Below are 24,057 nucleotides of genomic sequence, written 5' to 3'. Positions count from 1 at the left end.
GGCTCTTCCCAGAGAACACAGAGACAGGGACAGCTGGCAAGACCCTAAACCCCCAGCTTAAAGCCGCTCGCTGTCGAGAAACCATGCTTGTTTGCTTTGTTATATAAGACTCAGAGGAAGCTGACCCCTCAGTGTCTCAAGGGAAAACAATCATTACTGGATGTCACCAGGCCTCATACTTTCTGCCTCAAGTAATTAAATAATAGAAACCTCAAAATCTCTTATTTTCCTACCCTAACTGCTTGGGCCTGCAGAGACTGGGCTGTGGGGAGTCCTGTCAACTGTCCCCCAAACCAAGAAAGCCACATTGAATCCCTGGGGCACCTGGACACGGAGAATCCTGCCTTCAAGTGAAGCATAGGAGCATTGTGGGTGTTCTGTGGTGCCATGTTGAATGGGGGTGTTCAGGGTCAAGCAGAGGAGCACTGTGGGCATTCTGTGGCGCCATGTTGAATGGGGGTGCTCAGGGGTGATTTGTCCCTCTCCACTCTCCTCCAGAAAAAAGTTCTGCTGGATCCCTAACTCTCAGTACCAAAAAGCACTGTCTTTGGAGACAGAGTCTTTACAGAGATAATCCAGTTAAAGAGAAGTCACCGGAGTGGATCCTAGTCCAAAGGATCAATGACCTTATCAAAAGGGGGCAATCTGGACACACTGAGATACACATGAGACCACCACGTGAAGACAGAGGCAGAGGTCAGGAGTGAGGACCACCAGAGATCACCAGCAGACCACCAGAAGCCAGGAGAGAGACAAGGAGCAGATTCTCCCTCACGGCCACAGAAGGAGCCAACCCTACCAATGTCCTGATTTCAGACTTCCTGCCTCCAGAACATAAGAGGATTCCTGCTGCTTTAAACCCACCACTTTGGGGTACTTTGTTAGCACAGCCTTAGGAAACAAACACAGGGAGGAATACAAGGCATTACAACCCTTTCAGTCTTATTTTCCTGGTGCCCTAAAACTTCCATCATATTGCAACAATCAAGAGTCAAAATACAGCCAATCACGGTTAGCTGTGGAACAACCATGACCACAGTAGGCAAGCGCCTCAATCCGTCGCTGTCGGCCGACCCCAAACTTGGGCATAAACTGCTCAGGGTCAAGATTCTCACAGTCCAGCCGGGAGCCAGCTGCCCTGGAACTGCCTCCTCTCCAGAGGAATCCCCAGCTCCCGACGCCAAGGCAATGCCTCCACCCCATACGGTGAGATCTCAGGCAAGTTACCACACTGTTCAAAACCCGCTGTTTCCCCACTCACCTTCGGACAGAGATACCGGTATCACCTCAAGAGTCTTTGAGGGGAAAATGAAGCAGAAAGAACACCTCACGCAGTTCATGCCCCACTTTGGTCGCTCACGACGCGCGGCTCCTTCCTCCCCAGCCATCCCGCAACATGTAGCTGGGCGCACGGTGAGGGCCCGACACACAGGGTAAAGGGTAAAGGGGGAAGAGTCAGGCCAAGCCCCTGCAGGAGGTCTTGGGACAAATTCATGTTTAAAAAAGAAAAAAAAAAAATCAACATCAACTACATTTTAGAAACTTACCGCTCAGGTAAGTTCCTCTGGGGTGTGTTGTGGGGGAGGCTCTCTAATTTGGGGGTTCCTATACATTTCGTTCTAAGCTTTGCACAAGAAGGCAATCCCATGACCTAACAATGCCTGCCAATGGGAGGTGGGGGCTTATAACCCTTTCTTTCACTCTTACTCGTGTGCTCCCTGGGAAACCCACGGTGCCTCAGCTCTGTGTAATTCTGAGACAATGGCAGATTCCAGATACCCTTTAAGGATGTGTGTCCAACTGACAAAAATTTGCTTAACACAAAAGAATGCAAAGATGATGAAGTTCAAAGGTGTTTTCACTAGAATGTAATTTCCCTAAAGGAACAAGGAGAATCAGTTCACTGTATTTTCAATACACTGTTTTCTGCACTAAAGGGGGGCTTTACCTGTATCCAGGGTAATTTCAGTGACACTCTTTATTTCCTAGGTTGTGGATTGGATGCCCGATTGATGGTCTTTTTTGTTTGACTACCTTAAGATGCTATACTTAGGGACGCCTGGGTGGCTCAGTGGGTTAGCCTCTGCCTTCGGCTCAGGTCATGATCCCAGGTCCTGGGATGGAGCCCCGCCTTGGGCTCTCTGCTCAGCAGGGAGCCTGCTCCCCCCCCCCCCCCACCGCCTGCCTCTTTGCCTACTCGTGATCTCTGTCAAAAAAATAAATAAAATCTTTAAAAATAAAAACAACGCTATACTTGAACCGGCTTTCTAAAGAAAAGCTCACTACGTTAGAGAACCTTAGACAGAAAGCTAGTTTCCGGAGCCTGTCCTGGGACAGTCTCAGAGATCTCTGACGGGCAGAGCGGAACAAGGCACTGGTATGGAAGACCGCATATGAGCATGGGCATAAACAGAACTGGCAGTTCCAGGTCAATGTTACAACTGCTGTACGAAAGCCGTGAAATATAAACCCACTGGAGATTTTGCAACAGACGACACTGATGAGCGAGCTGCCACACTGAGATAACTCGAAAGGTACTGAAGCAAGGTTGAGAGCTGGGAGGTGTGTTGAGCTTCAGAGATGTGCAAAAGGAGACCTTCTGGGTGATCTTGTCTCTATGGATGCTTGGACAAGAAAGTACCACACCAAAACGCAGGCTAAGCCATCTATGCAGACAGTCCAAGAGATGGGACCTCGTAAACACTAGAGAACGAGGCACACGGTATATGCTAACTGATCTGAAGCCTCAGGCCAGTGTCCAGGCCAGATGGAGAGCTCCCTGCAGGGCCAGCGACACGGGGCTCTCCTTAAGCGCAAGCCCCTTCGCGGACAGAACATGAGCTCCTGTGACCACGCGGACGCCCACTGCAGCTAACCCTGCCTTCCCCTACACGCCCCAGCGATGATGCATCCAATGTCAGAGCTAGAAATGCCTCTGTGGGACGGCTACCCTGTGTCACTCCGTGCACTCGCTCCCGGTCTGAGCCCGTCTGTCTTCTGGATTCGCAAGTACAGAAAGACAGGCATCGCTTTGACTGCTGGGGTAGGTACAAAAGGGTACCACCTTCCTGGAGGGGCGCTTGCAATTTGGATCACATTGTACGCTGCATGTACTGTCTGACCCCGTGACTCCATCTCTAGGAGTGTGGCTCAAACGACTGTATCTGGATATGAACGATCATTTACCTACAGCGGTGCTCATGTTTCCAGGGGCAAAATATAAGAAATAACTGAAAAGGGGCACCTGGGTGGCTCAGTCGGTGAAGCAGCTGCCTTCAGCTCAGATCATGACCCCAGGGTTCCGGGACCGAGCCCCATGTTGGGCTCCCTGCTCCGTGGGGAGGCTGCTTCTCCCTCTCCAATCCGCCCAGGCTCTGTCTCGCTATCTCTGCTGCTACTTCTCTCTCCCTCTCAGATAAATAAAATCTTTTTTTTTTTTTTTAAAGAAACAACCTAAAAGCCCAATGGCAGTGATATAGTTAAATAAATCATGCTATATCTAAACACCGAAATGCTTGGAACCACCATGATGCTGAGAACTATGATGCATGATATTCATGGGAAGATTACCATATCAGCTCAGGCATTATAGATGTTGAATGACCTTGTATTTTTTTTTATTGTATATGTATATATTTACATATGGGAAAAAAGACTAGAAGGATATAAATGTTAATGGCAGATATGACTCGCTGGTGGGAACATGTTCTTTTTATTTTCTTGAGCTTTTCTCTTTTTTTCAGTCTTCTACAATAATTACATGGTAATTTTATTTTTGGTGTTTTACACTTCTCATTACAGAAAATTTTAAACTTATACAAAGAGTAGAAAAAAGAATCTGAAGCCCCATTACCCATCACTTAGCTTCAAGAGTGTTAATATTTAATCAACATGGTTATACCTGCACCCTATCCCCCTACTGCCATTCTTCTTAGAATACTTTAAAAGCAAATCCCTTATCCTAACATTTTACCCAGAAACACTTTGGTATACATCTCTAACTGATAAAGTCTATTTAAAAAAGAACATAAACACCATGCCATATCTTGCCTATCAAAAATAATGATGAAGCCCGAATATAAATTAATGCCAAGCCCATATTTGAATGATATCAACTGTCCCCAAAACGTTTTACACTTGGCTGTTTGAATCATGATCTAAGCACAGTCCAGAGACCTGGTAATGGGTTCTAAGTCCCTTTTATTACGTAACACTCCTCCTTCTTTTTCTATGTTTTAAAAATTATAAGGTACTTCTCCAATGTCTTCTGATTAATAAGAACTAGTCACAGGAAGGACTAACTAGAGAGATATTGAGGCCAGGAGTTGTGGAGGAAATCTAGTAAATTAATTTGGGGTACGAAAAATAAGAATGGATAGAAAACACAGACTCAGTGTTTTCAGAAATCAAGTCTAGTTAATTTAGACACAAGTCACTGCTGTAGTCCAATACAGCCCCTGCCTGGGCTTACCTCAAATACTCCCCTCCCCCCTCACACCCTCATGCAAGACCCTCCTCTCGTGTCACCTCAAGTCCTCTGTAATCACCAAGCTGGAAAACCTTCCTAGCTGTGACTGGAAATCTAGGAGCCATGGAAAGATAAATGAATTCAATGAAGAAAAACATCTGCATGACAAAAGGTAATGTGGAAAGATGAATGACGGGGCACCTGGGTGGCTCAGTCGGTTGAGCGTCAGACTCTTGATTTCAGCTCCCGTCATGATCTCAGGGTGGTGGGATTGAGCCCCACACTGGGCTCCGTGCTCAGCAGAGTCTGCTTGGGATCATCTCTCTCCCTCTCCTTCTGCCCCCCCACCCCGCTCACACACACACACACACACACACACACACACACACACACACTCTCTCTCTCTCTCTCTCTCCATCTCCCAAAGAAATAAAATCTGGGGCACCTGTGTAGCTCAGGTCATGATCCCAGGGTCCTGGGATGAAGCCCCACATCGGGCTCCCTGATCAATGGGAAGCCTGCTTCCCCCTCTCCCACTCCCCCTGCTTATGTTCTCTCTCTCACTGCGTCTCCCTCTGTCAAATAAATAATAATAATAATGATAAAACAAATAAAATTTAAAAAAGATGAGTCACAAAGTGGAAAAATATTTCAGTTTATTTCACAAAGAACAAATCTCCCTACTACACAAAGAACTAGAAATTAATAAAGCCAATAACCAGAAAAAAGGAAAAAAAAAGAAAACTGGGCCAAAGTTTAGACACGATTCACAGAAGAGGAAAAACAAGTAACTCAAACAAATATAAAGGTGCTCAATCTCACTCACAGGAAAATGCAGATTAAAACTATACTCATGTACCTTGTTTTACCCATCAGAATGCCAAAACTCTCAACATTTTGTTTTTGTGTTGGCAATGTTGGGAGGAAACAGCATTGTCCTGCATTACTGGGGATATGCAAAATGGCACCATCTTTATGGAAAGCAATTTGACAATATCTATTACAATTATAAATGCCTCTTCCTTTTGAACCACCAATTTCATTTCTGGAAATTTAAGGTACACATATGCTGTTCATACGTGAAACGATTCTTGTGCGTAGGTATTCATTATCCATAATAGCAAAAGACTGGAAATGACCAAATGTCCATCAATAAAAAAGACTTGATAAAGAAAGTGTGGATCTTCTCTGTAGGGCACGTACACAACTGTGAGACATGATACTCTCTGTACTGATAGGAGAGTATGATGTCCTAGATATAGTGATCATTGCGAATGGCAAGGTACAAAATGACATGGTTAACTTGATGCTCTTTCCATGAAAAGCGGGGTGGGGGTGGGGGGCGGATACAGAATATCCACTTGTGTCACATTTTATAAAGACAGAGAAGAAATTAACAGTAACTACTGGGATTACTGGATGGATATGGGAACTGGGTGAAGGCTTTCCTTTCTTTCCTTTTTTTTTTTTTTAAGATTTTATTTATTTGAAAGAGACAGCATGAGCAAGGAGAGGGGGAGGGGCAGAGGGAGAGGGAGAAGCAGGCGAACCAGTGAGCAGGGAGTCCCATGACCCTGGGATCATGACCTGAGCTGAAGGCAGATGCTTAACTGACTGAGCCACCCAGGTGCTCCTAGGCTTTTCATTTTATGCCAGTGGTAGAGCCTGCCACTCTCTTCTTCCCTGTGTAATAGACTTTTCTGATTGTAGCTCGTCACACAGTCACCTCATTAAGGACCACAACTGCCAGACTTCTTGCTACCAAGCATGTCTAGGAATGAAGAACTGCCTGCCGCTCCCCCTACTTGTATGCTCTCTCTGTCAAATAAATAGAATCTTAAAAAAAAATTTTTTTTTCTTTCAAAGCTTCTGTGGAAGTCTCTAGTTAGGAGTAGAGTCACAGGAGTCACGCCCATTTGCAAAGATCAGATTTCGGGTGCGGCCTCAAGGCGGCTGCCATTAAAATGAAGAAAGATGGGGGCACCTGGGTGGCTCAGTGGGTTAAAGCCTCTGCCTTCGGCTCAGGTCATGATCCCGGGGTCCTGGGATCGAGCCCCGCATCGGGCTCTTTCCTCAGCGGGGAGCCTGCTTCCTCCCCTCTCTCTCTGCCTGCCTCTCTGCCTACTTGTGATCTCTGTCTGTCAAATAAAATAAATAAAATCTTTAAAAAAAAAATGAGGAAAGATGGAGACGCCAAGCACAGACACCAGTAACTAGTATGTCGTCCAGGGATTAAAAACTAAGACCCCAAAGAAATCTTCGGCAGTGGATACTTTTATCTGGAATGGACTGGAAGCAAACAGACCAGAAGACTATTTAGTTTTTGAGGGATCTGTAGTGTCACTTGCCTTGTCTATAAAAGCCTGTGACTTCTCAATCTTTAAAGAAACCTTACACGCACAGATGTACCAGTGGGAAATGTGTTCTCCAGCTATGCAGCCTCAAGAAGATCACGTTGGAGAGCACGCCTGCTTCAGAAGTGGTTGCAGTGGAAAATGGACAAAGAACCTCCGAGAAGGCAAAGCCAGGAGCCATGGAGGAAAATGGGCAAGGGGGCTGTCAATAACAGAACCAGGGTTTCAGCAAGGAACACACGGCTCTGCCAGGACAAGAAGGCTTTGCAAGCCCTGCCCAGCAGAATTTCATCATCATTAGGGACGAACAGCGGCTTGGAGTTCCCATCCTTCCTTTTTCCAAATGGAATCAGTACGGTCTACCTTTTTATCCCCTGCAAAGATTTATTTCTTTATTTGAGAGCGAGAGAATGCATGAGTATGTGCAAGGGTGAGCAGAGGAAGAGAGAGTCTTAAGCAGATTCCGGCTGAGCAGAGAGTCAGATGTGGGGCTCGATCTCACGACCCTGAGATCAGGACTGGAGCGGAAACCAAGGTGGACGCTTAACCAACTGTGCCACCCAGGCACCCCCCACATTCCACTTTTTATATTGCATTTGGGAGGTGGGGAGTGAATGGGCTTGTCTACTCTTTCGTAGGTTTTCAGGGTATGAGAAACCATGTGCTGATCTAATGGTAGGCCTTATGCCACACGGAAATCCTGGATTTTAGACTAGAGTGTTAAATGGAGGAGCCTCTGTGAGGGCTCACGTGGGGTGTGGGGAATGTCCTCTACATGTGGGAAGAAGAGTGCCCATGGATACTTGACTAGTAAAAAGGGCAAACTGAGGCAGGGGCTGCTAATTTTGCCCCAAAGTCCATCTGTCCCTTTTTCCTGTCTGCAACAGTATCACCAGATTTTTAACTGGTCACAAGGTCACCAACCTAGAGACTACCTCTTCCAGTCTCCTTTCCTGTGAGGTGTGTCTTTGGATGGAGAAGTTGACAATGGTGAGTGAGAAAGATGATGCAATTTCCAGGGGCTTTCTCTCCTCCCTCGGGATAGATGCAAACAGTAGTGGTGAGCAGCTTTGAATACAAACGTCTTAGAATACAAACACTACTCTTAGGATATGATCGAACAATCTGAGCAAAGAAGTGTGGGTCCCTAAACAACCGTAGGGAACAGCAGGCTTCCCACCTTGAGCACCTGCCTACCACAGACTATCACATCAGAAAGAGTCTTCTACCTTATTTGAACCACTGTATTTTGAGGCCCCTGGTACTGCCATTTAGCTAGGACCCTAATTGATAATAATGCCATTTTCTAATTTTTAACAGTTGAGCCATGAGAAAATATTGTCTACTTGGGGAAATTAGTTTTTTCAAAAGGAATAATAATTTTTTAAAAAGTGTCAGGATCCCAATAAAATTTTTTTTAACTCCATAATCTTACTTCTGAGACACAAAACTGAGGAAGTATTTCAAAAACAGAAAAAGAGATCTAAATGAAGGTGTTCTCCACAGCTCCAGAGTGTAGAGGAGCAATTAAAAAAAAAAAAAAAATTAGAAGCATGCTAAGTGCTCAACCCATAGGGAACAATCAAGAAAACTTATGGAACAACTAGCATTACAGAGTTATTAAAATAATCATCAAAATGATAAATACAGAGGTTGAGGCAGAGAAAACATATGCCTAACCGGTGCATAAAAGAAGGAAAAAAAATGCAATGGAAAACTTGAATATTTTCTTACAGGTGGAAAGTTCCTGAAATTAAAAATAAAAGGCATATCTCTAGATCAGAAGGGACAAACCATCCCTGGAAAGAAAGTTCAGACACTTCACAAGTTAAGAATCTATATGGATCTAGAAATCAGAGACTTCCAGACAACAAGTATCAGAAGATAGAACAGCAATATTTACAGCATCCTGAGAGGAAGGAGGATCGATCCCCATACCTTCTACCCATCCAGAGGAAAGGTGACAGACACATGTGATTAAGGGCTCAAGACCTCAAGGAAGGCAGCACCCATGATCCTCTCATGGGGGACAGAATAAAGCACCTGATGGACTTGATGATAAAACCCAACCAGCCAAGAACAAATCCAGTCAGGAGCTGGGGAACAGGGCAAGCCACAGCCAAGCCATGGCCATGGTGGTACACATGGAACCGAGACTGAGAACAGTGGGAAGCAGGACTGACGAACTAAATATAGGCTAAGTCTCACCATATGTAAGAATTGAGATGTGAACTAGGACAGAGGAGCTGAGAGGCGGTAGACAAGATGGCCGACTACGTCCACAGTCGAGACACTGAAAACCACCAGTGACGCTTATGCTGAGAATATATATGTTATTTCTCAACAAAAATAGGAATGACACACTATCTTTGTGGTTTTCATAATCTTTTTCCTTAACTTTGAAGGACTCTTTCAAGAAATAATGTAAATCATTGCAAAAAACAAAAAAGGAAAACAACCAAACATCCACTGGACGTTTGAGAATTCCTTCAGTTCCACTATTCTTTTCCTCTGAACTCTATAAGAAAGATTAAATTCAATGGACTTCAAACCAGCCCGCTATGTGATGAAATTAAATCCTCGTAAAGCATTAATCCTATTTTTGTAAAACTATTTCTCTTTTAGACTGGCATTCACTGAATATTCATAATGGATAACTTGGTGTTAAAATTTAGAATTTTTTTTAAAAAAATCATTTGTACTTTTATATATATTTTAAAAAATAAGCTTTTCCCCATAAACAACAAATTTCATGTTCTTTCAAAGATGACCAAGAAAGACAATTATATAAGAAAATTAAGATGATAAATTTTAAAAAACAGACTCATATGTAGAGTCTGGTGCCAAGTATATAATTTTTATAAGTATACATACATATATACCAGAAAAGATACAAATGTGCCAAAATTTTAATAATGCTTCAGAGATTAGGAATAGATTTCTCTGTTAAAATCTGAAATGAGGGGCGCCTGGGTGGCTCAGTGGGTTAAGCCTCTGCCTTCGGCTCAGGTCATGATCCCAGGGTCCTGGGATTGAGCCCCGCATTGGACTCTCTGCTTAGCAGGGAGCCTGCTTCCCTTCCACTCTCTCTGCCTGCCTTTCTGCCTGCCTGTGATCTCTGTCTGTCAAATAAATAAATAAATTTTTTAAAAAAAATCTGAAATGAAATTAGAGTAATAAAAAATGTATGAAATCATGAATGGTTTCACTGCTTCTGTTAAAAATTTCTTTCTGTTTACCACAGTGGTAATAATAACCCCAGATAATAAAGGATTAGGCTTAAGAAGAGTTTATAGAGTCTGTCTGCCTACCAGGGGCAAGCAGGTATTTCCTGTGGTTTAGGGTAAACAAAGATCAGGTAACTGTCAACAGATTTTGTCATTAAACAAAACACAAGCTGAAGGCAAACCCATCTGGCTTTCCCTGCAGCGTGAAGAATCTTTAGGACAGAAAGACCCCCCTCTGAGGCATGAAATGTGGCCATGGATGTCCGTGGAAGGCCATCTGCTGCGTGGGCACACAGGCTTCCCCTCGGAGAGCTCCTCACACACACGCCCCCCCACCCCCAGCAGGTGGTACGGCCCTGTGGCCTCCCCACACACGCACGCAAGCCACGTACCGAACCTGGTTCTCCAGGAAGTGCATGTACCGGTAAAGCAGGGTGTAGGACGGAGACAGGATGCCCACGGACTTCATCCGGGCGCCACGCTCCAGCTCGCTCTCCACAGGCATGTTGGCGAAGCAGGCCAAGCCGAAGAAGGGCCCCTTCCGGAAATAGCTAGAACGGACCCAAGGTGTAGCATCAATCACCATCAGAGAAATTTTGTGCAGCTTCGTGTTCTAATTTGAGATGCAGTCCCGAAGGAGACAAGTAGTGGTGTCCAGGGCTCTACCTGACGAAGCTCGGCCTGAAGATGGTTTTTAGAACCACAGGGGAACACTGGTCCAAGCCACTCAACCCCAGAGATGCGACAACTGAGGCGTAAGGAGATAGTGGATGCACCAGCGGTCATCCAGCGGTCATCCAGCGGGCGCCATAACTTGACCTCTGGCAAGCCTGCTGCTCAACACCCCAACCATGGACAGATCCCTCCTCCTCTCTCGCAACACAGCGCATGCCATGAGAGGGAACCAAAACAATGATCCCTCTTCAGGACCATCTGGAACGGAACTGTTTTATGAGCAAAAACCACATTGATTTTTTTTTTTTCTCACTTCCTGAGTCCTGACACTTTTAACGGGGCACAGGACCAGAGCTGGCCTTTACTCCTTCCCCTTTCTCACGCTCCTAGCCGGGCTGCAGCCCAATGAGAAGATTCAAGCTACCTCGCTCTTCATTACCCTGATGTTCTAGCTGTCTGCTCCTCCTCACACCGATCTCCATTACACAGGATTATCACCCGGCCTCACTTAAAGCTGGAGTTTCAAGTTTGGGGACATAAATGTCTTGAGGTAACCCACACTGAACTGAAAGTCCACTCTTTCAATAAAGCCAAACCTTAAGAGAAGTCTAGTGTTTTCCTAAAAGGGAGAGAACGTCTGATAGTTCTTAACGTTCGGGGGTCATGAAACCCACTGAGACTCTAATGAAAGCTGGGGACCTTCTTGTTAGACAATGGATATAAACACAAACTACACCTATACTTTCAGGGCCTTTCCACACACCCTTGGAAGCCTCTCTGACGAGAGCCCTTACTCTGAAGGGAAATGCTGTGAGGAGAGGAAACGGTACACAGAAGACTGACATTCGGAAATACTTACATGAAGTCAGACTGAATTTTATGGGACCCACTGGCCATAGACTTGAACTCAACACCTTCAAGGTCAATATCTTGGGGTAAGCACCATTCCACCATGTTTCCTGCGGGGGAAGGAAGGATCCACGTTAAAAGAAAGTCATTCGAAGAAGAGGGCCTTGTGCAGGAGCTGAGGGCGTCCAGCTGTCCAGCTGCCCGCTGACTCGGCCACCAAGACACTCAAGTGGGTCATCTCATCCGCCACCCACATGCTGGCAGAGTCCCCCGGTTACTCCAAAGTGCCAGGAGACCGGCCTTGAAGAAGCCTTCCATATCCGCCTTGGGATGGGCACAGACTCCCTTCTAGCACGGATATGGTCTTTGGTGATGTCATTCTGCTTCATCACTTCCAAACCTCCTTCCTTTCAAAGCCTCACCTCCAAGGGCGTGTTTTTACCCTCTCTCCCCCTTTCCTTTCCTTAACCTCCCGAGATCTTGCTCCATCTTGTCCTTCTACAGCTACTGACTGACAGACCTAAAACTCTGTATTTTGAGTCACATTTTCATTGACCTCTTTGTAGCATTTGCGAGTTCCTCAAAAATTTCTTCCTCGGGCGCCTGGGTGGCTCAGTGGGTTAAGCCTCTGCCTTTGGCTTGGGTCATGATCTTGGGGTCCTGGGATTGAGCCCTGCATCAGGATCTCTGCTCAGCAGGGAGCATGGACCTCTTTGCCTACTTGTGATCTCTGTCTGTCAAATAAATGAATAAAATCTTTTTAAAAAGTTTCCTTCCTCTTTTCCCTTGATTCCCATGATAGACTACTACTTTGGTTCTTTCCCTGCCTCTCTGATCGAGGTAGCGGTTTCCTTCCTGAACTCTTTCTCCTCTCTCCCCAGGTTAGGCCCACATCCTAGATTCAGCCACTGGTTCTTTGCTTCCAGAATCTTGGGGCCCATTCACTCATCATTAATTACTGAGTTTCTACTGAGCTAGATGTTGGAGCTACAAAGTCAAGTAAGACATAGCCCGTGACCTCAAAGAGATTAGAGTCCAGAGATAAACAAGGAGCCCAAATGATTACACTTCCGGGGGATAAATGCCATGACAGAGGAGAACATAGGATTTAGAACGAAGCGGTCATGAGCATTCATCCGACTGAGGCAATCAGAGACCTGCACAGTTAACACTGTTACCCAGAACACTACAGAATATTTACTATTGTTTTCTCGCATATTCATAAATTTTCAAAATAGAATACTAAGCTACGTGTGAGATTTCACTTTTATCTTCTCCTAACAACCTTACTGAGATACAATTCACATACGGTACAGTACACTCACTCAAAGCCCACAATTCGAGGGAGAGTTGTGTAATCATCACATTTTCAACTTTCTCCCATTTACGTATGAGGAAACGAGACATTAAGGAAACGTGCTTAGTCACCCCTACCAGCTGAGCGGGCACCCTGAAGGGGTCGGCAGGAGTTAAGGGGCCTGGCCTGGCGCCCCCTGCACGGGGCTAGACCAGCCCCCTGGTGGCGGACAGTGGTGTAGCAGGTAAAACACACACTTGGGCCAGGGGAGACTTGGCTTCCAGGCTTGGTTTTGCTACAAGCTATTGACCCTTGGTAAAACCTCTTGGAGCCTTGGTTTCCTCATTGCAACGGGAGGGCAATTCAGGAAGCGAGGAGGGTGACTCACCTGTAAGATAGCTCCCAGCTACGTAATTCCCAACTTCAATGAAGGGAAAAAAATAAAAATAAATCCCCGAGCATTCAGTACAAGAGGGATACGAACTCCCTGAAGACAGAGGCTTCGCTCCTGCTCTGAGCACCTGGCACAGGTCTTGGTGTTCCTCATGGACCAGCCTTGGCCAGGTGCGAGAGAAAGTGTGAAATGAGCCGTCCAAAGGCAGAGAAGGGTGGGAAGAGGTGGGGGGGGGGGCAAGAGCGGGGGCAGCGGAAGCAGCAGGCCTTGGGATGGTCTGTCTGCCCAGGAGTGGGCAGTGGGCTTGTGAGGGTAAACGGGGTGGCGGGGACCGTGGGATTTTTATTTCAGAACAAACTTTCGTAGGCATTAGAATTGCCATCAGGAATGTAGCCAACAGGCCTTACAGATCACTGCTCGGAGCATCAGAGATGCTGTGTGTCCCATCTCCCGACAGATGATCCAGTCTCCAAACACGGCAGACATCACAGAGGGTTACCCAATCCCATAGTCACAGCCTCGGAGCTTTCAAATAGTTTACTTTCAAGAGAGGAATCATGAATCTAACAGTGAGCTAAAACAAAAAGCCTGGAAAGGGGAATTAGTATTTTATAAAACAGGCTAGAATGATATTGTGTGTGTCCAGGTTAAAGACAAGAAAAAGCACAGTGCACTCTGAAAGAGGGGTGAACTTGGGGATAAAGGTATCCCCATCTTTCCCCTTACCATCCAGGTCTCCAGTCTCTGGAGTTCAGGGGCTCTTTGCCTGTGGAGTGCCTCAGGACCCCCCAGGGAACTTAGAAAGGGCTGGGGCTGATCCCAGAAATACCAGATCATGGTCCCTACCCTCGTGCCGTGGAGGTGAGTCTGCTGGTGAGCTCCTGCTTTGGCCTCTGTGTCCACGGCCTTAACCCTTCACGATGGCAGCACATGGCTGGCCTAGGAAGGGACAGCCTGGGACAGAGCTGTGATACCCCTCAGGTAGACTCTGTCTTCCTTTCTCACAGAACCTGCTTCTTCCCGGACCTGTTGCCTTCTCTCCCTACACTAACTTCATCTCTTTCCTCCAACTCGAGGAGGAAATGATCCGTGACTGCTCAGCAACTTGTTAAAACTTTAATTTGACCTATAAGCTTTTTTACTGCAAGTACAGGAGCGCACACAAATCAAAACCAGCTCAGTGAATTTTCCCACAGGCACAGAGCTGTGGAACCAGCACCCAATCAAGCAGAAGAACATCACCTGTGCATCAGAAGCCCCTCTCCACAGGAACTATTATCTTGCCCTCTAACATGGTAAATTAGCTGGGCTGTCTTAAAATGTACATGGATACAATCACAGTTTGTATTCTTTTGTGTCTTCTTTTGCACAATACTTTTTTGCAAGATTCATTCATGTTGATACACAAAGCAATGGTCTGTTCATTTCTCCCTCCATTCTGGCATGTAACACAGTAGCTATTTAACTGCTGGTGCACATTGAGCTTATTTCCAATCCAAAGCCATTACAAAGAGACCACTATAAAAATTCCTAGGCTTGTCACCTGGTGAATACATGGGTGGTGGCTTTGTAAGGCGTCAGCCCGCCTGGGCTTAACCAGGTTGCTCAGAATTCCCTTCCTTGTATGTTTCCCGGGGAGACAGGGGATGCAGAAGGGGAGCAGTAGGCATCTTGTATTCACGCAGACGGCCGGTACAGAAACATCGGGCACCTCACGTGCACTGTTACTCATCTGCAGGCCACCTCGATTGAGGGCAGGGTCAAGGTGCAGCCAAGCCTGTGAGTGCTGGACCCACCCTGCCCTGGGTCCTCTCTCACCTTCTCTGACTCCTAAGCCAGGTGCATGTTTGGTTCCATAATGAAGGCCATCGGCTTCATCGGGACACCCACATCATTAAAGTTGGAGGTCGACTGACCTGGGCCTCAGGAGTTCCAGCTTCTCTCCATCTTCCAAACCATACACACTCTTCTCTTCCGTAACTGCCTACCCAGTAGACTTCAAGCTCCGTCATTAGGCAGAAAGACAGCAGCCTCACACAGACTGTCCACCCAGCTCCCACGACTAGGTAAGATCAAATTCTTGCAATAAATCCCTTCAGACATCTCCTAGAGGTTCTGTTTCTTTGATTAGACTTTGACTGACATAATACGCGCACATGTCTGTTGACAACACCCCTAGGAGTAGAACTACTGCAAAAATGTCTACATCACTGCAGACTAAGAAACCTTTAATCATCCCCGAAGCAGCATTTTTCCAAAGCTTATGCTAATAGGGCTTCTGTGAAAAATAAAACAAATTTTTAAAAAAGGGATTTTGGCCAAGTTATCTTAGGTTAAACAAGGATACACACATTTCTTTACTGCAGAACTTCTCAGAGGCTTTAATAGGTTACTCTGCACTGTGAATTTCTGAGACCTTAATGTTTCCATTTTTTTCCCCCAATAAACCTATTTTTAAGAAGCATCTTAAGGGACTAATTTTATAGAAGGCTTTTTTTTTTTTTTTAAGAAAATATGCTAGTATTCAAGGAGGTGCAAGTTGGCCTCAGTACCTACTCTTCCTTTCTTACAGGGAATAGAATACCCTCTATTTAACCAGGCACATGGCCTTGCAAATGACAACTGTTTCTCAGTACCATCTTGCATCTAGGTAAGGCTACATAGGTCGGTTGTAGCCAGTGGGATCTGGACAGAAGTGAGGGGTCTAGTAGCCAAGATACCTCACAGGGCACGTCCGGTCTGCTCCCCTTCCTCCATCCTGCGCCTGGGATGCAGACGTGGTGACAAGCCATCACGAGTCTAGGTCCCCGGATGAGCCCACGGATCAGAGCCAGCGTGCCGGCCCCAGGCCAGCTACCTCCTGTAGCATGACAGAGGAATCAGCTCCTGTCTTGATGAAGCTGCTGTTAATTTGGGTCTCCGGGATTCACGGCCAATTCCACGTGTTACTCAATACCACTGACCTGTAGAATAAAGCCCCCACCCCGCAGCCTGGTTCTCAGTGCCACTGTCCTTGCTCCGCCGTGCCTGTCCAATCCTCACTGCACAGAAACTCAGAGACTCAGACAGAGGGAAGGACATCCTGGGAAAGACATTCTTAACTTCTAGATGGATACAAGTCCCTCAGGGGAAAGTTCCATCGGGGCAGCTAGTGGATCATGGAATGGGCACCAGCTCCACAACATGGCTCTGGGCACAGTTCTCTCTGCCTCGCAGGTCCCCGGAGTGCAGACACACTCCTTGAATGAGAGGAAAGTAGATGAAGCTACTATGGTCCTTACCCTCATCGATAGAATCACTGTCTAAGATGTCTCTCCATGGGAGACAGGACTTCTTCAAGACAGGAACTTTGTTTATCTTCAGATCCTAACACAGTATACTGCTTAGCGCAGGACAGGATGGGTTTTTTTGTTTGTTTGTTTTGTTTTAAGATTTTATTTATTTATTTGACAGAGAGAGATTACAAGTAGGCAGAGAGGCAGGCAGAGAGAGAGGAGGAAGCAGGCTCCCTGCTGAGCAGAGAGCCCGATGCGGGACTCGATCCCGGGACCCCGAGATCATGCCCTGAGCCGAAGGCAGCGGCTTAACCCACTGAGCCACTCAGGCGCCCCAGGATGGGTTTTAATAACAATAATAAAAGAAAGAAAAACAGCTTTATTGTGGACAAGCACATTTTTTTTTTTTTAAAGCTCATTGATGAGCTTATGTTAATCACCTTCAGGGTAATGATACTGTGGTTATATAAGAAAATGTCCTTCTTCCTAGAGGGTTTATACTCAAGAGTTTAGGAGTAAAGTATTGTGTTTGCATTTACTTCCAATGGCTCAGGAAAAAAAAAAAAAAGTTATCCCTGTATACAGTCTGTTCTGATATGATGCTTGCGGAATTAGAAATGGAGAACAATGGGCGCCTGGGTGGCTCAGTGGGTTAAAGCCTCTGCCTTCAGCTCAGGTCATGATCTCAGGGTCCTGGGATCAAGCCCCACATTGGGCTCTCCGCTCAGCAGGGAGCCTGCTTCCTCCTCTCTCTCTGCCTACTTGTGATATCTCTGTCAAATAAATAAATAAAATTAAAAAAAAAAAGAAGAAATGGAGAACAATGCTGAATTAGAAGTGGATAACAATCTGACCATAGGAAACTTCACATTTCCTTATGCTAAAGATCCAATGCAATTTCAACCAAAATCCTAACAAGTTATTTGTGGATATTAAAAAAAATTAATCCTAAAGTTTATATGGAAAGGCAAAGGCCCCAAATAGTCAACACAATACTGAAGAAAAAGTCGGAGGACTGACACTACCCAATTCTAAGACTTAGTATAAAAAACTATAGTAATCAAGATGGTAATTAGACAAGATAAACAGATCAAGGGAACAGAATACAGAGTCCTGAAATAGACTCATGCAAATACAGTCAGCTGATCTTTGCCAAAGAAGCAGAGGCAATACAATGGAGAAAGGATACTCTTTTAACAATGGATGTTCACAGGCCAAAAAAAAAAAAAACAAAAACAACAACAACAACAACAACAAAACTAGACACAGAGACACAGACCTTATAACTTTCACAAAAATTAATTGAGTACAAATAGTACACCTAATTGCAAAATAAAAAATTATAAAACTTCTGGAACGTAACACAGGAGATAATCTAAATGACCCTGTTTTTGTTTTTGTTTTTGTTTTAAAGATTTTATTTATTTATTTGACAGACAGAGATCACAAGGAGGCAGAGAGGCAGGCAGAGAGAGAGGAGAAAGCAGGCTCCCTCCTGAGCAGAGAGCCCGATGTGGGGCTCAATCCCAGGACCTGAGATCATGACCTGAGCCAAAGGCAGAGGCCTCAACCCACAGAGCCACCCAGGCGCTCTGAGTTTTTAGATACGACACCAGGAGCACAATCCATGAAGAAAAAATTGATAAGCTGTACTTCATTAAAATTAAAAACTTCTGATCTGTGGAAGACACTATTAAGAGAATAAGAACAAGCCATATACTGAGAGGAAATATTTGTAAAATATTTTTACAAATTTTTACAAAATTTTAAAAATTATAAAAATTTTTACAAATATAAGATATTTGTAAAGTATTTGTAAAATATAAAATATTTATTAAAATATTTTACAAATATAAAATATTTGTAATATAATATTTGTATATTTGTATTGTAATATAATATTTGTAATAAAATATTTTACAAATATATTTGTAAAATATATATTTGTGACAAATATATTAGTAAAATATTTTACAAATATTTTATATTTACAAATATTTAAAGCCTGATAAAGGCTTAAATCCAAAATAGCCAAAGATTTCCTAAAACATGGGGCAGCTGGGTGGCTCAGTGGGTTAAAGGTTCTGCCTTCGGCTCAGGTCATGATCCCAGGGTCCTAGGATTGAGCCCCACATCCGACTCTCTGCCTAGCAGGGAGACTGCTTCCCCATATCTTTCTCTGCCTGCCTCTTTGCCTACTTGTGATCTCGGTCAAATAAATAAAATCTTAAAAAAAAAAATCTCCTAAAACACACTGAGACAATATAAACACCCTATTTAAAAAATGGACCAAAAAAATCTTTAACAACATGTGTGTATGTATATATACATACCCCTATATATACATATATGTGCCTTCTGATCTCAGGGTCAGGAGACTGGAACAGTGATCTCACCAAACAAGATATACAGATGGCAAATGAGTATAAGAAAAACAGGCTCAAAATTACAGGTCATCAGGGAGTTCCAAATCAAAACAAGATTCTACTACACACCTATTAGAATGGTCAAAATCCAAAACATGGAAAACACCAAATGCTAACAAGGACATAGAGCAATGGAAAATCTCATTTGTTGCCGGCGGGAATGCAGAATGATACAACCACTTCAGAGGACAGTGTGGCAGTTTCTTACAAATCTAAGCATATTCTTACCATATTCTTGATCAAGCAAGCAACCACATTCCTTCAGTTATCAGATGAGTGAAAGCTTATATCCACATGGAAGCCAGCATGTGAATGTTTACCGCAGCTTTATTTATAACTGCCCCAAACTGGAAGCAACCAAGGTGTCCCTCAACAGGTGAGCGGATAAACAAACTGCGGGACAGCCAGACAATAAAACACTATTCAGCAATGATGAGCGATCAAGCCACAAAGACATGAAGGCCACGCAAGTGCATATTGCTAAGTGAAAGCAGTCAGTCTGAAAGGCTACTACTATGCAACACCGGCTCTGCAACATTCTGGAGACAGTAAAGAGATCAGGGAAGAAGGAAGGAGGAACAGGTGGGGCACTAAGGATTTTCAGGGCAGTGAAACTATTTCTCTCTGATACTGTTACAGTGGATTCGTAACATTGAGCCTTTTTCAAACCCATAGAACGTACCACACAAAGAATAAATCCTAATGTAGACTACAGGCTTCAGTTAACAATGTATCAATACTGGTTCAGCAACTGTAACAAACATCCCACACGAATGCTAGATGTTAGTGACATAGGGAAACTAGATGGGAAGGTAGCATAGATCAGCAGAAAAAGAGAAGCACCCCTATCTACACAGAGTCAGTTCTGCTAAAATGCTGGCTGAATTTGTTCCAAAGCATTTGATACATTAGGGGACAATCTGATCACAGAGGATTTCCTGTTTGCTGATCCATGATTTTGATCACAAGGGTCACAATGCGAATGCACCCAGCTGAAATAAGCCACACGGAAATACACAGAACTCAGCCCCCTCCACACCTCAAGCCCTCAGGCCTTATCAGAGCCCACCATGTTAGGATATGCACCTGTCATTTCTAGGGTCACGGCTGTCCATCAAACGGCACACAGCCCTGCTTCCACGGCACCATAAATCACAAGCTCGACCCTTCAGACATCCACCTTCATCAGCAAAGACAGGTCTTAAGGTCAAGTGCCATACTTGGAGGATCTATGTATTTCTTAACTAGTTACCAAATATAAAACTGTCCTACCATTTGTATTCGGTTCCCATTTTCTTTTAAACTTGTCACTGACAGCTTTTGAGTGCTATGCCCTGACCCCATCTTCTCCAGAGACCCTGTGACTTTTGCAGCATGTCTTTCCTAACACAGTGATTTTTAGGAATGCACGTTTCACATCAGAGCTGAGCAGCGTAAGGATAAAGCAAATGTAGCAAAGTGTCCACAAATGGGGGCAGACCCTAGGTTTGCACTGCACTGCTCCTCCAACTTTTCTAAGGTTTAAAAAATTTGAACATACAAATTGGGGAACATAATGTAAATACTAGGGAAGGGAAGAAACAGAAGGTAAGCAGAAAGGACTTTGCAAAAGCAAAATTTAATGGAGGCAACGTGTCACAAATAGGGCAATAAAGAGGCACCTTGGCTAAAGGTCATGCTTAACAGAAATGTTACACTATTTGCAAAAGCTGGAAACCAGTTTACCCATACAACTTACAGAGGCTTAAAGGTGATTCTGCAAAACTAAAATCGTTGCATTTAATGCCAGAACCCACCCCCCAACCTCCCCAAATCCTAGCCACCCCAGACTCAGTCTTCCCACTGCAAGCCTTCTGGTTTCCCAAACACTCTCAATGTACTTTAGGGACCCTGCCAGGAAGCGGGGGACGGGAAGGAGTTGACAGAAAGGGCTCATCTGAGGGGCCAGCCATCGAAAAGAGAGGAGTCAACAATGCCAAGTGCCTTCCCCCCTTACTTCTCTCTCCTTCCTCCCTCCTCTTGGCCACCCACGGACCCACCTCGAGGCCCTGCCTCACCTCTAGCTGCAGAGACAGCTCATAGGGAAGGGCCACGTGGGGCCAAGTGCATTATGTACATCCAGCCAGCCACTCAATAAATATTGGCAGAGGAGAGCTTGGCAGCAAGTGCCAGGGGCAGGGCTCATACAAAGGCAAATATGTCCCTGTTGAAAGGCACCAGGACTGCCCAGCTTATTGGGCAGGCAGCTCAGTCACCCTGGGGGAAGGAAGCTAGAGGGCAAGGCTGAGGCTGGCTGTGGATGGACAGATGGTTGGAACCTGCCAGTCCCAAGTGAGGAAGGTCAGCCCGCAGCTGTGTGCACACCAGTGCCTCCCAGGGCGGATGCTCGAGGAGCTCCTGGGCTCGCTAAGACATACTCGCTCCTGTCCCCAACAAGGAGGACCGCCTCTGTCTTCTTTCCGCTTCCATGCAAGGGGCCTTTGGCAACCGGTGCTCCTCGGGGACAGCAGACCTCTGGTGCTGCTGCTGCCTGCTAGAAAGTTCAGCTCAAAATATTTCAAGTAGAACAAGATCTTACCCAAAATGATCTCTAAGGGGAAACACGTGACTTTCCTTCCTCCTCCTCCCTCCTGTTGGGTGGTTCCCAATCAAGCATTTCCTCTTGAACACAGGGGAAGGGAAGGGAAAAGAAAGACGAAAACAGAGAGGGAGACAAACCCTAAGAGACTCTTAACTCAGAATAAACTGAGGTCGCTGGCGGGGCGGGGGCTGGGGGGTGGGGGACACTGGGTGACGGGCAGTAAGGACGGACACGATGTGATGAGCACTGGGTGTTATATGCATCTGATGAATCACTGAACTCTACCTCCGAAACTAATAATACACTACATGTCAATTAAATTGAATTTAAATAGAAAAAAAAAAAAGGATTTCCTCGTGAAGTCCTCACATTAGAAGCAGTGGCTGTGTCAGCTCACACTCCTGTCACGGCTCCTTCTGACCCCAGGAGCTCAGCTTTGCAGCCCTCTTTCCTCCTCAACATATACTTTGGGTTTTTTTGTTTTTGTTTTTGGTTTTTTTTTACCTGGTTCATCAGCTCCTGCTCATCAGCATACAGACATTCGCTAATTCCGGTCAGGAAGTAAAAAGGAATCTTGTCTCCAGAAGAAAGGCAAGAATCCCTACACCACATTCCCTTCCTTTCCTTAGGGGGCCGCCAAATGCCAGAGAAGGAAGAAACCTCAAAAGACTCCAAACACCAGAAAAGGAAACAGCCTCTATCGACTTTCGGTCTTAAATGCTTTTAAATAGTTTTAAAACCACCTGGGATGAGAGTAAGCGCCAAGCAAAGAGGAGTCAGTATAAAGAAACCTAAGGCAGGAAGAAATCAATCCTGGTGATTTCAAGTCAGCCCTAGGCCAGTTCATGGCTAAATTCCAATGCATTAATTTCAGGTGGAAAAACCATTCCATTTCATGGGCCCTGTACCATGTTACCCTGACAGCGGTGTGTGGAGGGCGGGCAAGGTCCCGGAGACCCGGCTCACCGCTGGGCTCTGCCCTCTCTGCTCCATGACCTGAGATGACTGAACGGCTCAGTGCATCTGCTGTTCTCACCATGCCAGTGACGAGCAGTGTTGGAAGGATCAGAGGTCAGGTCGCTGAAGCCTCCAGCCCAGCTCCCGGCCACAGCGGGCACCCCATAACTGGTGGGCACGATGGCTCCCACTCCTGCTTTACTCTCTTATCGTTTAAGCAAAGAAACAGAATTCACAGCAGATGGCCACAAACGGACTTCTCCCTGAAAACCACAAGCAGGTGAATCACCATTAGCCAAGAAGATTCTGCCAATGTGGGATTAATGAAATGAACCACAACTGTATTCCACTGACATCTGAGGGAACTACTGAGAAACGATGTGGCGTGGTTACTTGTTCCAAGGACCTGGTTGGTTGGCAGAACAGGCCTTCTCTTTGCCCTTTGAGCTGGCTATTCTCAGGACTGCTCTTTGCATCTCAAAATCATGTTCCAAATCTTCCTTTCTCCTTCTACTTGGTCACCTCCCCAGACACGGCTGGAGCCATTTACTGTCTGCGCAAGTCAGGTGACCTGGGCAGTGCTCCAGCCTTGTGTCTAGGACACCTACCTGGCTCGAATCTGCTGTGTCCCCTCGTCTCCGCTGTTGTAAAAGAAAATGCTTGCATTGTGTGGACTTCATGGAGAATGTATGGAGATTAAAATTAGTGGGAGTATCTTAAACACACTCACTTGACATAAACAGGAGCATTGAGATGAAATTAAACAGGTGTTGAGGTTGGGCGCCTGGGTGGCTCAGTGGGTTAAGCCGCTGCCTTCGGCTCAGGTCATGGTCTCAGGGTCCTGGGATCGAGTCCCGCATCGGGCTCTCTGCTCAGCAGGGAGCCTGCTTCCTCCTCTCTCTCTGCCTGCCTCTCTGCCTACTTGTGTTCTCTGTCAAATAAATAAATAAAATCTTAAAAAAAAAAACAAAAAAAACAAAAAAAAAAACAGGTGTTGAGGTGTAATTTAGGCAGTGGCTAGCAGGTGAGGGAAGAACAGGTAGTAAATTCATCCTTCATCAGGAAGAACAAAGGGAAAAGAAGGATCTTAACCTCAGCTCCCCGCTCAAGACTTCCCCAGAGTCCTCCTGGGAGCCCTCCCCAGCAGCCTAAGGCAAACACAGAATGCACAGGAATTCCCCCCAGCCTCCCCATGAAACAGTGTTGGGGGTGCGATGTAGCCTTTTAAAGCAGATCTCGTATCAAGAAACACTCCAATGAGTCACTGGTGTCAGACTCTCTGTCCAAAGACTTATCTGCCACAGGCCCACACACAAGTGGGCAGAAGTACGAAAATTTTACTAGAAACTCAAAGAACGAAATACAAATTAAAAATCCGGGCTTGAATCATGGGTTGAACACAATGAAAAAACAAGATTCTGGCTTCCAAACCTCTCCCACCTGGCTTGCATAGTTAGCATCTGGGCCTGGTGTCAATAGCATCTTTGTAGCCCAGATGGCCAGCACCGCCATCCTAAGGGCGCCCAGCTCCAGGGAGAGGCTGAATGAGGGAGA

The 24,057-nt window shown here is 45.5% G+C and overlaps 1 protein-coding gene across 4 annotated transcripts in view; it reads right to left on the bottom strand.

The window, feature by feature from the left end:
- Window positions 1–24,057, bottom strand: part of DENND11 (DENN domain containing 11) — a 53,054-nt gene that overhangs the window by 25,437 nt on the left and 3,560 nt on the right. For 3 of the 4 annotated variants that reach the window (XM_032303900.1, XM_032303901.1, XM_032303899.1), the window contains exons 2-3: window positions 11,584–11,683; window positions 10,442–10,600 (exon numbers count right to left, since the gene is read on the bottom strand). In XM_032303900.1, coding sequence (XP_032159791.1) covers window positions 10,442–10,600; window positions 11,584–11,683 — 259 coding nt within the window. Of the gene's footprint in view, window positions 1–10,441; window positions 10,601–11,583; window positions 11,684–22,582; window positions 22,783–24,057 lie in introns of those variants that run through there. The other variant, XM_032303902.1, reaches the window with a different exon arrangement.

The sequence above is a fragment of the Mustela erminea genome, chromosome 11 (genome assembly GCF_009829155.1).
Source record: "Mustela erminea isolate mMusErm1 chromosome 11, mMusErm1.Pri, whole genome shotgun sequence".
NCBI classification, from domain to species: Eukaryota; Metazoa; Chordata; class Mammalia; order Carnivora; family Mustelidae; genus Mustela; species Mustela erminea.
This window is presented reverse-complemented; position numbering and strand designations above follow the sequence as displayed.